This window comes from Euphorbia lathyris, chromosome 3, assembly GCF_963576675.1.
Source record: "Euphorbia lathyris chromosome 3, ddEupLath1.1, whole genome shotgun sequence".
NCBI lineage: Eukaryota > Viridiplantae > Streptophyta > Magnoliopsida > Malpighiales > Euphorbiaceae > Euphorbia > Euphorbia lathyris.
The window spans coordinates 60,329,248-60,342,056 of NC_088912.1; the positions used below are offsets into that span (position 1 = coordinate 60,329,248).

The window sequence follows — 12,809 nt, forward strand, 5'->3', positions numbered from 1 at the left end:
TCATATTCGGCTACTGTCGGGGCTTCAATTATACGTTTCCATTTGGAATTCTTAAAAACTTCACCAAAACTCTTCACTCCACACAACTAGCCTACTCTATCCTCCACATCTTTATTAATATGCCATGTGCACAATAAATGATGACTATGAGGAAATACCTCACGAACCGGCTTCATCAGTCCTAACTCCCGGTCTGTAGCAATGACTATTGGATGCACATCAGGTTGGAGCAAAAGCTTCAATTTTTGTAACACCCACATATAACTTCCCCCAGTTTCATCCTTCATGATTGCATAGACGATCAAGAAGTTTTTGTTTGAAGGCGTCATTCCAATGATCTCAAAGAATGACATCTTATACTTGTTTGTTTTATATGTTGAATCCATACCAACAAACAAGTAATAAGATCGGAACAGTGTGATCGATGTAGGATGTGCCATAAATAAGTGGGTCACAACATTGCTGCCCGGCACCGCTTGCGTCCAATGTACATATTCCTTATCTATAGCAAGCCGATAAAACTGACCGATTACATCCCGACCCTCAAAGCTCTCAGTCCTGATTTTCTCCCTATAGTTATAGACATGTCTTTGTGTTGGGCAATCCTCCGGATGTTTTTCTTTGATTGCAGCAAAAATAGCACAAGGCTTAGCTTGAGCTGAACTCATTTCACGAACAAGTTTTTTGGAACCCGGGCTTAGTCCGCTCATCTGTCTGTAGCCCTGACGATATACAACCAACTGATGACAGTGTTGTCCTCTATCTCCAGCAATCCCATTCACCACCCAATCACCTAATTCAGCGATTTCCAGAACCTTTATCTGGAATTTGCAACCACAGTACTTTGTTTTTGTATCCCCCCGTAGTATAACATCCGTATCCATATCCATTTTCCTTCTATAATTCTTAATACCACAAGCACATTTAACCAATATCCACTCTGATTTGTCCCCTGTCTTGTGCGACGCTGTGGTTAACTCGAAGCCGATCCCAATTGCCGTCTGTTTTGCCCAGTTAACAGCTTCATGATATGTTTGAAACGTTTGTTTGGGAAAAAACTGCGAACTGTAATCAATGCCGTTTCCGCCAAATTCTTCCCACGAAACCTCCTGCAAATGATAAATAAGGAACATTACATTCCAACACGCGACATTTCTACAGCATTTCGGTGTCTAAACCCGAAAATCAGCCACAAATATGCTCAGGCGTGTGAGCATCACGCCCCACCACATGGTGGGGCGTGTGAACATCACATCCCACCTCATGGTGTGGCGTATGAACATCACGTCCCACCTCATGGTGGGGCATGTGGCTATCACGCCCCACCATCCGAACCAGCGATTTTTTTTAAAAAAAAAATTGATAGAAATCAAAGGAAGTTCAATCGGAAAAATACCTCAACTTCAGACACAGCATCACTCCCGTCTCTTCCCGGTGATAACGGATTCCTCTCCATCAAACGTGTTGTCTTTGATTTCGGATCAAAATGTATTTGGAAGAGTTTGAGAGAGTTTGGGGGGACTTGGAATTTTCAATTTTTAGTTAAAGGGCGGTTACGTCTTTTTTCAGGACAGAAAGAGTGAAATTGGGGCTAGGTATAGTAATCCACTATAATTATGTGAAAAATGATGATTTTTTTTTTTTTTTTTTTGGCTCAGATCACTAAGAATATATAAAAATAATTCAATATTGAATGGAGACCACATTAAAATTAATGAGGTATCAGATTACCGATCATTTTGTTTAGTAGGAAATGACCACTAAATTAAAAGATATTTATGTGAAAAATTAAAGATTAAATTTCAACCTGTACACTTTACTAAGCTGTGCAAAAATGATGATGTTACCCTCCCTCGTTTATTTCTAAGGTGCATGAGAAAGAGACCCATTTTTGGTTTGAAATGCAGACCACAGCCAATATTTCAAATTGCATGCCCATTAGATTTCTTTAGGTCCCTTCCTCAGTGACCCTCTTCTGCAATATCTCTTCTGCAATATATCATTAACAGCATCCTACAATAATCTGGCCCGCCAACCTTACTGGCAATAAAAGTTTCATGGCAGAAGCCATTTACAAAATCTAATCCAGAGTGGAATATAATGATGTGACATCATGCTTCATGGCCAAATTATTTCTAAATTCCAAAATTGTCATGCAATCTATGATCTTAAAATGTAAAAAGCCCAAGGCGACACAAATTAATCCTTACAAAAAGCAATATAAATCAGTGGATTCATATTGCACTTGCTCTGTAACTACTATGCAACTGATATTTCTCAAGAAAATTGTTCTTAATTCTAAAGGAAAAGGACATTTAGCTAGCAACTGATGTAATCCTGATTCCAGAGGTTCGTTGACAGATAGACGATTAGTTTGTCAGTCGTGTATGAATTAACGCCTCTTCTTGTTTGCTTTTGCACCACTAGATTTGGAGGGGCTGGCGACCAGGTACACAAACAAAACCAAAATGGTGACCACAGAGATAAGAGACCCATATTTTGCCAATAGCCTCTGCAAACAAATAATTTGGATGTGAGTACGGAGAAAGGTCCAACTTCCCAAGTTTGCATAAACATGAATGTGAATGATCATCAACCAAACTTATAAATGATTCTTAAGCAGTGGAAACTAATCTCTAACATTGGTGTTTTGAATAATTTCTGTTCAGGATAAATTTACTTCAAAACAGAGGAAGTGCGAATTTATTTTCCCTATTTCACATGTCATTTTGATCTGTCCAATTTCCAGGAAGCATATCTTAACAATCATCAAAGCTCAGAATGAAGATGAGGAAAAGATAAATCATACCTTAGCCTGCAAAATTTTGCCCATTCCAAGGTAATTACATTGAACAAGAAAACATCAAATCATCAGTAAACAGGAACAAATACGCAAAAGAAAAAAATAAACAACAGCATGATTGATATTCCAAGAGAACTTACCCATTCAAACTTCTTTTCTGGAGGTCTATCTGCAAGGACATCTAAAGGCATGATGGGAGTTGAAAATGCCTCCTACAACCACAGCAATAAAATGAAAACACATATTAATGTGGTAATTTTTTTTTTCTTTTAGAAAAGAGAAAAGATAACATAGAGGAGCATGATGGCAAACCTGCAGAGCCGCTTTAGTGGGAATGCGGAATGTAATTACAGCTGGGGAACCATAAAACATTCCCTTCACTTTGCTGTCCAGTTCAAAATTGTGAGATAGGATGCCACCACTGCAAAATGTAGAGCAAAATACATTAACAGCAGAATGCAAAAAAGATTCTCTCTTATTACTGCAATTAGGGACTCACGCATCTAGTCTTTCCCATGACTGTGAAGTGTTGCCACCAATGACATCAAATATATCTTTAGGCCAACGATCATCAACAAGACTTACATCATATGCGGTCCTGGAAAAGTTACAGAAAATATTAAAGGAAGAACAAAAACAACAAACTTATCAGACAAACTATAAGGTAATACATGCTCACCTTAAGCAAATCACTGAAATTATCTTAATAACTTAATACTCGGATAATAAGGCAACATGTAAATCTAATAGTCTACTTTTTATTTAAAAAAAAAAATGTAGTAGTCTACAAAAATCCCTGGTTATTTCCAGCAGGGTTGAAACAGAAGTATTATGTAGAAAGCAAGGACAATTCAATTAGCACCATCTTTTTTTTTTTTTGGTAGAAACAGGAAAGAAAACAAACCAACACCGAGACAAAAGCTAACCTGGGATCAGCCTAGGAAAGCTAACCCCAACTCGGTCCTCTAAAAGGAGAGAAGAAAGATAGATAGGAGGATCAGAAAGGGTGGAAACACCTAACATCCCCTCGTGCCCAGCCGCCGCCAAGCGATCCGGAATTCAATTAGCACCATCTAATAACATGCAAATGAAACTTGGATGCAACAACGGACATGCAAACTTGAAAACAAAAGGCTCTAATATGCTCATCAGATTATAATCATGAAATTCATATTGACAAGTTCCAGTCCATCTTTTTCCATGTAACTTGTCAACCGGAGTATCTTATTCCCTGGTCCAGCGGTATGATGAAGCAAAAGCCCCAAAACACAAAAGATGAATCATTCATTTCACATGCGAACTCCTTTAATACGCCAACTCAAAACTAAGATCCCCATTGCTACTCTGAACCTATTCTGTTCTCTTACTGATGCCAACTTTGTCATGGTTCCTAGATGCAATTCATCTGCCTCCCCTGTAGAATTATTGCAAGACACTCCAAGAGGGGAGGGGGGAAAGAAAACACACTTTCAATTGAAATAACTACAAGTTTTCGAAGTGCAAACTTGAATCCAAAAATCTAGATGCAGTTTTACATAATCACACCTTTCAATACCTCCATTTCCACCAAGAGAAAAAATATTCATGCTCGTTTAGAGTAACTTTTTTTCCCCACAACAAAGCCAGTTAAAGCATAAAGTGTGTCCCTTTACCAGGACAAAAAAGAATAAACTTTTCATTCTTTCACAATTAGCACAAATTTCTTATTAAATATCCACTATCTATCAAAATCATTTCAAGTAATGACTCTTCAATCTGAATATATATTTAAGCTGCAGTATACTATTGACCTTATCCAAACCAAAAAGCATTGCAGAATACATAAAATCTTCCATTCATATAAGATTATGTGCTTTAGGTCAAATCAATAGTGCATTTGAGTTTCTTGAATCATCTTATGAATACCACCTTGGGGAAAACTAAACTCTCTTTAAAAGCAGCTTTTGAATTAAATTTAAGTAGCTGTGTAGGTGCACCTTAGATGTAGGCTGCATAAGACTTGTACTAGGTGTGCCTTGTGATCTGACATAGCTGGTGCTCATTTCATTGCTACTATTATTTTCTAAACCAGGCTAAATGCCTTTCATACCATGAAGACACGCACAAAAAAAAAAAAATAAAGTCCTCCAAATTAACCAAGGAAATCTTTCACTAGAATTTAAAGTTCAATGAACTACAAAATATCATACAATTGTTCAAGAACCGAGTGTAGCTTTGGTTATGTATACATGTTAGTTCCCGATATTCACTTTAGTTTAAACCCAAGATAGTATAGTTGTGCGCACAAGGATTAAAGGGAACCAGTTAGCATAAAATCACTTCTGAGTTAGGTTTAACCTGGCACAATCAACAGCAGATGAAGTACCCCCCTGAAACCTAAAAGTTACCCATCCTGTATTCTAGAGAAATTAATTCACCAATTCCATCAAGGAATTCGGACAAATGCATCAAAATGTCATCAATTCCTCTGCAGATCTTAGTATTAGATCGCTGATAAAAGTCAAAATATATTAAAATTTGAGGAAAGCAGAAAATCGTTTGAATCTAAGCTTAAATTACTTTGCTCCAACATCCAAACAGATAAAATAATAAATAAACGCATGAGTATTGCCAATAATTAACATGCAATCTTGAACACGCAATCGATGAGCGAATATGAACAGTGAATAAAAAGGTTATAGAGTAGATCTAACCAGATAGTTTTCTAAAATAAATAAACAAGGTAAAATTAGATTTGGAGAAACTTACGAAGTGCCCTGGTTGTAGATGTCAATGGAGACGGAAACACGTTCGGCACCAGATTTAAGCCGGTTGAGAGTGGCCTTCTTGTGCGCCACTATGAAAGGAACATCTGTGGTAGCGAGCGATGACGAAACCAAGAAGAGAGCCACTAGCAAAGCAATTAACGGCTTGCTTATGAGATTGTCCATTGGTTAGCTGTGGATGTGGCCTATGGTGCTGGTGGCGGCGATAAGGTGGATCTCGATTCAGATTTGGCGGAACAGATCCAAGGAGAAATAGTGATGAAAACTCAACAAAGCTAACACCAATTGGGGAGCCTACTGTAATTTTTATGTACAGTTCCAAAGATTGGGTTTTTTATTTTGCAAAAGTCAAAATTGTATTTTGTACCCCTGAACTTGTTAAAGTATTGAGCTTTGGCATCTGTTTTATTATTTGTTAAAAGAATAAGATTAAATTTAGGGATAAGGTATCAAAATATGTCTAAAGTTTTTTTGGGAGTATCAATTTAGGCTCAACGTTCAAAATAGAACTAATATAGACTTAACTTTTACAATATAATATCAATTTAGGTTTAACGTTTACAATATAACATCAATTTAGGCATTACGTACAAAATAACACCAATATAGGCTTAACGTTTACAAAATAATACGAATTTAAGCTTAGCGTTTTACAAAATATAAACAATTTAAGCTAAACGTCATAATTAAATTAATCATATTATATTCTTTCTCTATTAATTTTATATGTTATCTTTTTATTTAGTTCTATATTCTTATTTATTATGCCCATTAAAATCTTATACTCCTTTTTCATAAATGATTCCATGACTACTAAATTTCATTGCTCATGTAATATATGTAAACTAAAAGTAATTGAATATCCACAATATTTCGAACACTTATTTCGAACACTTCAGTGTTCGAAATATTGTGGATATTCAATTACTTTTAGTTTGCATATATTACATGAGTCATGGAATTTAGGAGTCATGAAATGGTTGATGAAAAACAAATATAAAGTTTTAATGGGCAAGAAAACTAATTAATTATATTATAATAAATAAGAAAACAGAACTAAATAAAAAGATAACATATAAAGTTAATAGGAAAAGAATATAATATGGTTAATTTAATTGTGATGTTTAGTTTAAATTGGATATATTTGGTAAACGTTAAGCTTAAATTCGTATTATTTTATAAACGTTAAGTCTATATTGGTGCTATTTTGCACGTTCAGCCTAAATTGATGCTATATTGTAAACGTTAAACCTAAATTGATATTATGTTGTAAACGTTAAGCATATATTGGTGCTATTTTGAACGTTCAGCCTAAATTGGTACTTCCCTAAAAACTCTATGTCTATTTTGGTACCTTATCCCTTAAATTTAACTCCAACGTTTTTAAGAATTGCAGATTTAGCTGTAATGTATGAAATGATGTAAATTTAATTATGATATTATTAAATAAGATCAAATTTAGCCCTACGTTATCAAAATTAAAATAAAAAACGATTTGACTGTTATTTAACTGTCACAACAGACCTTCTAAATTAGTTTGTCGATAAATTGAAACAGTTTCGTATATTTTTATTGGTATTTGTAATTATATTAATTGGCGTAGAAATGACCTATAGTTACAGTCATTTATCGTTAGTAGTCACGGTTATACAACTATGGCCAAAGGGGACGACGATAATATTTGGTGTTGGTCGTTAAACCGACACCAATAATAGAGTCTTTAACTAAAGGCGGTCATTGGAATCGGTTGTTAGAACAATTGACTCCAATACCTAGATATTAGAGTCGGTTGTTAGCTGACAATCAATATCATATATTATGTTAAAAGCTTTATATAGACAACCTGATACATGTGGCAATTGGTTTACATATCATAATAATTATGTTAATATTATCTAGGGAAAAGTATAAAAATAAACTTTGTGATTAAATATGTTTTTGATCAACATCTTTGTGGTTTAAAAATTTACAAACTGGTACCTTGAGGTTCATTCCGTTAGCAAATACATGTCAAATTGACTAACGGTGTTAAAAAAAAGTCAAAAGCCAAAGGGAAAAAAGAAAAAAGTTAATTTTATCCTTATATTTATTTATTTTATAAGTTAACCACCTTATTATCTAATTATCATGAACAAACTCCAAAATAAAAAATAAAAATCAATTACACAATCTTTTTCGATCTCTTTAATTTCTTATTTTTTTTTTGTTCTTTTTCTCTCATTTTTGTTAATTTTTTTCTCTCTTAAACTCTAACTTTTTTTATTATTTCCTCATCAATCTGTTTTGGAAATTGAAAATTCTCTGTTGTTTCTGATTTTTCTTTGTGGCTGGAATCGATTTTTCTGGGGAGGATCTTGTACGGTAGTTAATTATCTTAATATTGTAAATAGTACTGAAATGGAAACTAATGAATAATGAAGAACTCCATTTCCGTTTCCTTTTCCTGCTTTCCTTTCTCGTTCGCTTCTCTCAACTGTGTTTATTACAGATCCTATTACTTGTTTTTGCCTCCTATCTTGATTTTACTCGGACGAAGATTTCTATGAGGCATTTATTCTATCTAAAATTGAAGTGAGGGGATCTTTGATGGTTTGTTTTTTTTTTTTTTTTTTTTTGTCTCTTTGTGATTCGTTTTTGTCCCATTTCATGTGTATGACAAAATGCATATGGAATGTGGTGTTGTTAAATGTTGATTTTAGTGACTGCTGTTTTGAAGGTTGGCATTAGATAAGGACTAGCAGCTGTGATGACATCTGCTCTCAGTAGAGACCTCATATTCCTAATTTTCAATTTTTATTCGAGAGAGAAAAACATTAACAAGATGAGAGAAGAAAGAGAAACAAGACAAAAAAAATTAAAGAGAAACAAGACAAAAAAAAATTAAAAAGAAATAGAGAAGATGATATAATTGATTTTTATTTTTTATTCTGTATTGTTTGTAATAATTAGATAATAATGGAGTTAATTTATAAAATAAATAAATATAAGGACAAAATTAACTCTTTTCTATTTGACTTTTGACTTTTTTTAATACTGTTAGTCAATTTGGCAACCTCAAGGTACCAGTTTGTAAATTTTTAAACTACAAGGGTGCCGATAAAAAATAGGTGTAACCACAAGGTTTATTTTTCTACTTTTTGCTATTATCTATATATTCTTACGGTCAGGGGCGGAGACAGGGGGGCCCGGGCCCCTCCGGATGCCGAAACCACCATAGCCACGAATAGTTTTGGCCCTCCTGTCTCCACAAAATTTGAAGATATGGTGGTTCCGGTCCCCCTGTTTTCAAGAAATTAGATCAGATGTTGAATTAACACCTCAAAATTGATCCATGTACTGATAGGTACTCTCTAAATCTAAAATTATAATTTTTTTATCTGTTAGGTCTTCATTAAATCCAAATTTCTAATTTTTTTGGCCTGTTAGATATTTCTTAAATCTTTTTTTTTTTTGCCTATTAAGCCCTCTAAATTCGATTTTTTCTATTAGACATTGATTTAGCAATTTTGTACACACCACACGTAAAATCGACCCTCCAATCGAATAATCTTGTATTCGCCACTACTTACGGTTGTACTTTGCGAGATAGGATTTGGAGTATCCGCTTTCTTCATGTTTTTAAAGAATGAAACAGAGTAGCAGAATTAATGACGATTTACATATTGTCTTTTTCGTAGGGTCATCACGAGTGTGATGTACTTCTTACATGCATCCAAAACATTTTATTTAAGGGTTGTTGTGACTTTAATCTCAATCAGAATATTGTTTCTCAGAGCATCTCCAACAACCTCCTCATTTGGCTCTTAAGTTAAAATTTGAGGAGGAAGAGTTAAAAATCAGCTCCAACCTCTTAGTGGCTCCTTAGATCACTAAGAGTCTCTCCATCATCTCTATTAATAGAGAGTCTCTCTCAACCTCTTAGTGACTCCTTATTTCATTTTTTATTCATAATTTATTACTGGAGAGTCTCTCTCCTCTCACTATTGATAAATATAACAATAATTAATAAATTTAATATTAAAATAATAAATAAGGACTGAATATAAAATGTATTATTGGAGATGATATGTCTTAATCACTTTTAAACCACTAAGGGCTCGTTTGGTTCGCGGAATAGAGAGGGAATAGAATAGCTATTCCCACCTTTGGTTCAATATTTTTTTATAGAATAATTATTTCATGGAATCCCTCCCTATTCCTTGTTTTCATGGAATAGCTATTCTTTAATTTATCAAAGGAATAGCCTATTCCTAATTTTGTATTTTTGTAATTTATAAAATTACCCTCCATTAAATCATCAATCTTTTCTCTAGCCCATTTCTCAAATCCTATATATTTTGGCGAATCCATAATTTATATCATAAAAAACGTGAAAAATGGAAAAAATGAGAAAAACAGTTAAAAAATATAAAAATACGAAAAATATGAAACACTAAAACGTGAATAATGGAAAAAAGTTACAAACATGAGAATATGCAAAAAAAAAATGCTAAAAACATGAAAAAGGGAAAAAAAAGCAAACACATGAATAATGCGAAAAAATGACAAAACACAAAATATACTAAAAACGTGAAAACATACGAAAAACAAGAAAACATAAAAAAAATACGAAAAACACGAAAACGTAAAAAAATGCTAAAACATAAAAATGTGACAATACGTGAAAAACGAGATAAACATGAAAATGCAAAAAACGCAAACAAAACACAAAAACGTAAAAAAATACGAAAAACATAAAAAAGCGTGAATAACACGAAAAAGTAACAAAATGCGGAAAATACAAAAACGCGAAAAAAATGAAAGCACGAAAAACGGAAAACTAAAACGTGAAAATGTGAAAAAACAAAAAAAATGCAAAAAAATACAATAACGTGAATAACACGAAAACGTGACAAAACGCGAAAAATACGAAAATGTGAACAAACACCAAAAACAAGAAAACTTGGAAAACATGAAAAAGCGTGAAAAAAATGCAAAAAAACATGAAAATATGAAAAAACGTAATAAACGCATTTTTCATATTTTCGTGTTTTTAACTTTTTTTCACTTTTTTCACTTTTTGTGTTTTCACATTTTTTTACATTTTTTTTTCACATTTTTATGTTTTTCATATTTTTGTGTTTTTAACATTTCCATGTTTTCCACATCTTTTTATGTTTTTTTTTGTGTTTTTTGCATTTTCTTGTTTTCATGAGTTTTTTCTACATGTTTTTTCTATTTTTGCATTTTCATAGCTTTTCACGTTTTTATGATTATGTTTTTATTGGTTTTCGTTTTTAAAATTTTCCGTGTTTTTTTCCGTCTTTCATGTTTCCTTTTTTTTTTGTTTTTTTAGATATTTTTAAAAATTATATATATTAAATATTTGAAAAATTTATAGTAATAATTAAAATTTTAAAAGAAATAAGACATTACATTTGAGGGTAGTGTTGTCTTTTGAATAAAAAAAACTATCTATTACATTCTATTTTATTCCACCAATAAAATATAGGAATAGTTATTCCTAGGAATTTCTATTTCATTTTTTCCTATTATATTCCTTTGGAATAGTCATTCTATTCCATTTGATTTTATTCCACGAACCAAACGACACCTAAGAGTCAATTATTTATATTATTTTTAGAGAGTGCACTAAGAGTCTCTTGAAGATGCTCTTAGTTGTTATTTTCTAGGCTTATAGCGATCCTCTTGTAATGAAAAACACAATCATAATCATATTAATTGAGTTATCTTTTGTAAATATCATGTGAGAAATTGTGATACAATTCAAAAGAAACTATATATGTTATGTAAATGTTGATTTACTAGTTGAAAACTCGTGCGATGCACGAGATATGAAACTTTTCTATAATTTAGATAAATAAATTGACATATTTTACTTTTGTATAATTTTATATGTTACATATATACATTTAGCATTTGCATTAAAAAACTTCAATTACATATAAAAAAATAACATTCATAAAAATTACACAAGTTCATATTAATGATAATCATTTTTCTTGATGGAATTTCATGATCACCAATCGAATTCAATTATTCATTAGGCTACAATAACTCCATATATGGGTTCTCCTATTTTCATCTCGTAATATCTCATCAAGATATTCTATCAATTTGTTTTTCATTCTTTCACTATATACAATATCAATCAAGCTAGCAGATATCACTTTTTTGACTTTATTACTATTTTATAATAATCATATATTCTTGAAATTCGAAAGCAAGACACAAAACAAACAAAGGAATAAAAAAAATGGAGGACAAAAAATAAATTAAGAGAGAATTATATTTGTCTCATTTTTTTTCAAAAATCAAAGAGAATGTCAAGATATAGGCATATAAATTAATTAATTAATTTCATAAATTAATTTTAGTTAAATATAATTAAATCATAATTGTAACCACTCACTATAAAAACGTTTATAATTAATATGTGAAATTAATTCTAGTAATTAGAGTCATTATGCTCAATATTTTTAGAAATTGAAGAGATTCAAATAATAATATTTTTAATTAATATTTTCCAACAACTTGTCCTATGATCATGTTTCATTTTTATTTGTTCACCTATTAAAAACTCTTGAAATACTAACAATTTTGTACAAACCACCATATAATGTTTAATAACTATATAGGTGATATCTTGCATATTTTCCTTCACTGGAATACGTCCTTGTGAGGCGTCGTTGGGGTCGGCCGAGGACACTCTGATGCTAAAGTCAGTAATATTCTGAGAATAAACAATAATCACGAAGTAGGGGTTAGAAAATTGTACCTAGAATACCTCGTGGTGGGGGTATTTATACTAGATTTCATAACCATCGTAGTAATCCCTCATTTAATACCCTTGAATGTAGTTTAATGCTACATTCTTTATGTACAGCCGTTAATGCCTTTAAGGAACCATTAATACTATTAATAGTAGCGGTTTCCTCGATAACGGCTTGACGACTCCCTAAGTGGATCTGCTTAGGATGGCGTATCGATGCCTGTCTGGAGGATGTGGGCCTTTATGAGGCATATCCACGTGGCAGGGTCCTCATGGCATCTAGTGGATATCCTCTAGCGGTGGAGAACTTCTTCACCAATTGGTCCTTCCTTCCATGGGTATTTATGATTATGCCCCAAAGGTAATTTTCGGATGTTAGCAAAAGCCCCCCTTAAGGGTAATTAGGTCCATTAGGACCTTCTGTCTTCTCATCGTTTCGTAGAGTTTCTATTAGCTGCTAGGTGCTTTT

General features: G+C 32.6%; 1 protein-coding gene across 1 annotated transcript; it reads right to left on the minus strand.

Moving 5' to 3' along the window:
* Nucleotides 1-2,117: 2,117 nt before the first annotated feature.
* Nucleotides 2,118-5,909, minus strand: LOC136223761 (uncharacterized). The gene is made up of 6 exons (XM_066011923.1): nucleotides 5,552-5,909; nucleotides 3,303-3,401; nucleotides 3,116-3,224; nucleotides 2,944-3,015; nucleotides 2,810-2,815; nucleotides 2,118-2,512 (listed from the first exon to the last, which is right to left on the minus strand). Exons 1-6 carry the CDS (start codon nucleotides 5,731-5,733, stop codon nucleotides 2,393-2,395), a joined length of 588 nt encoding a protein of 195 aa, XP_065867995.1. The 5' UTR covers nucleotides 5,734-5,909; the 3' UTR covers nucleotides 2,118-2,392.
* Between the last annotated feature and the right edge of the window lie 6,900 nt (nucleotides 5,910-12,809).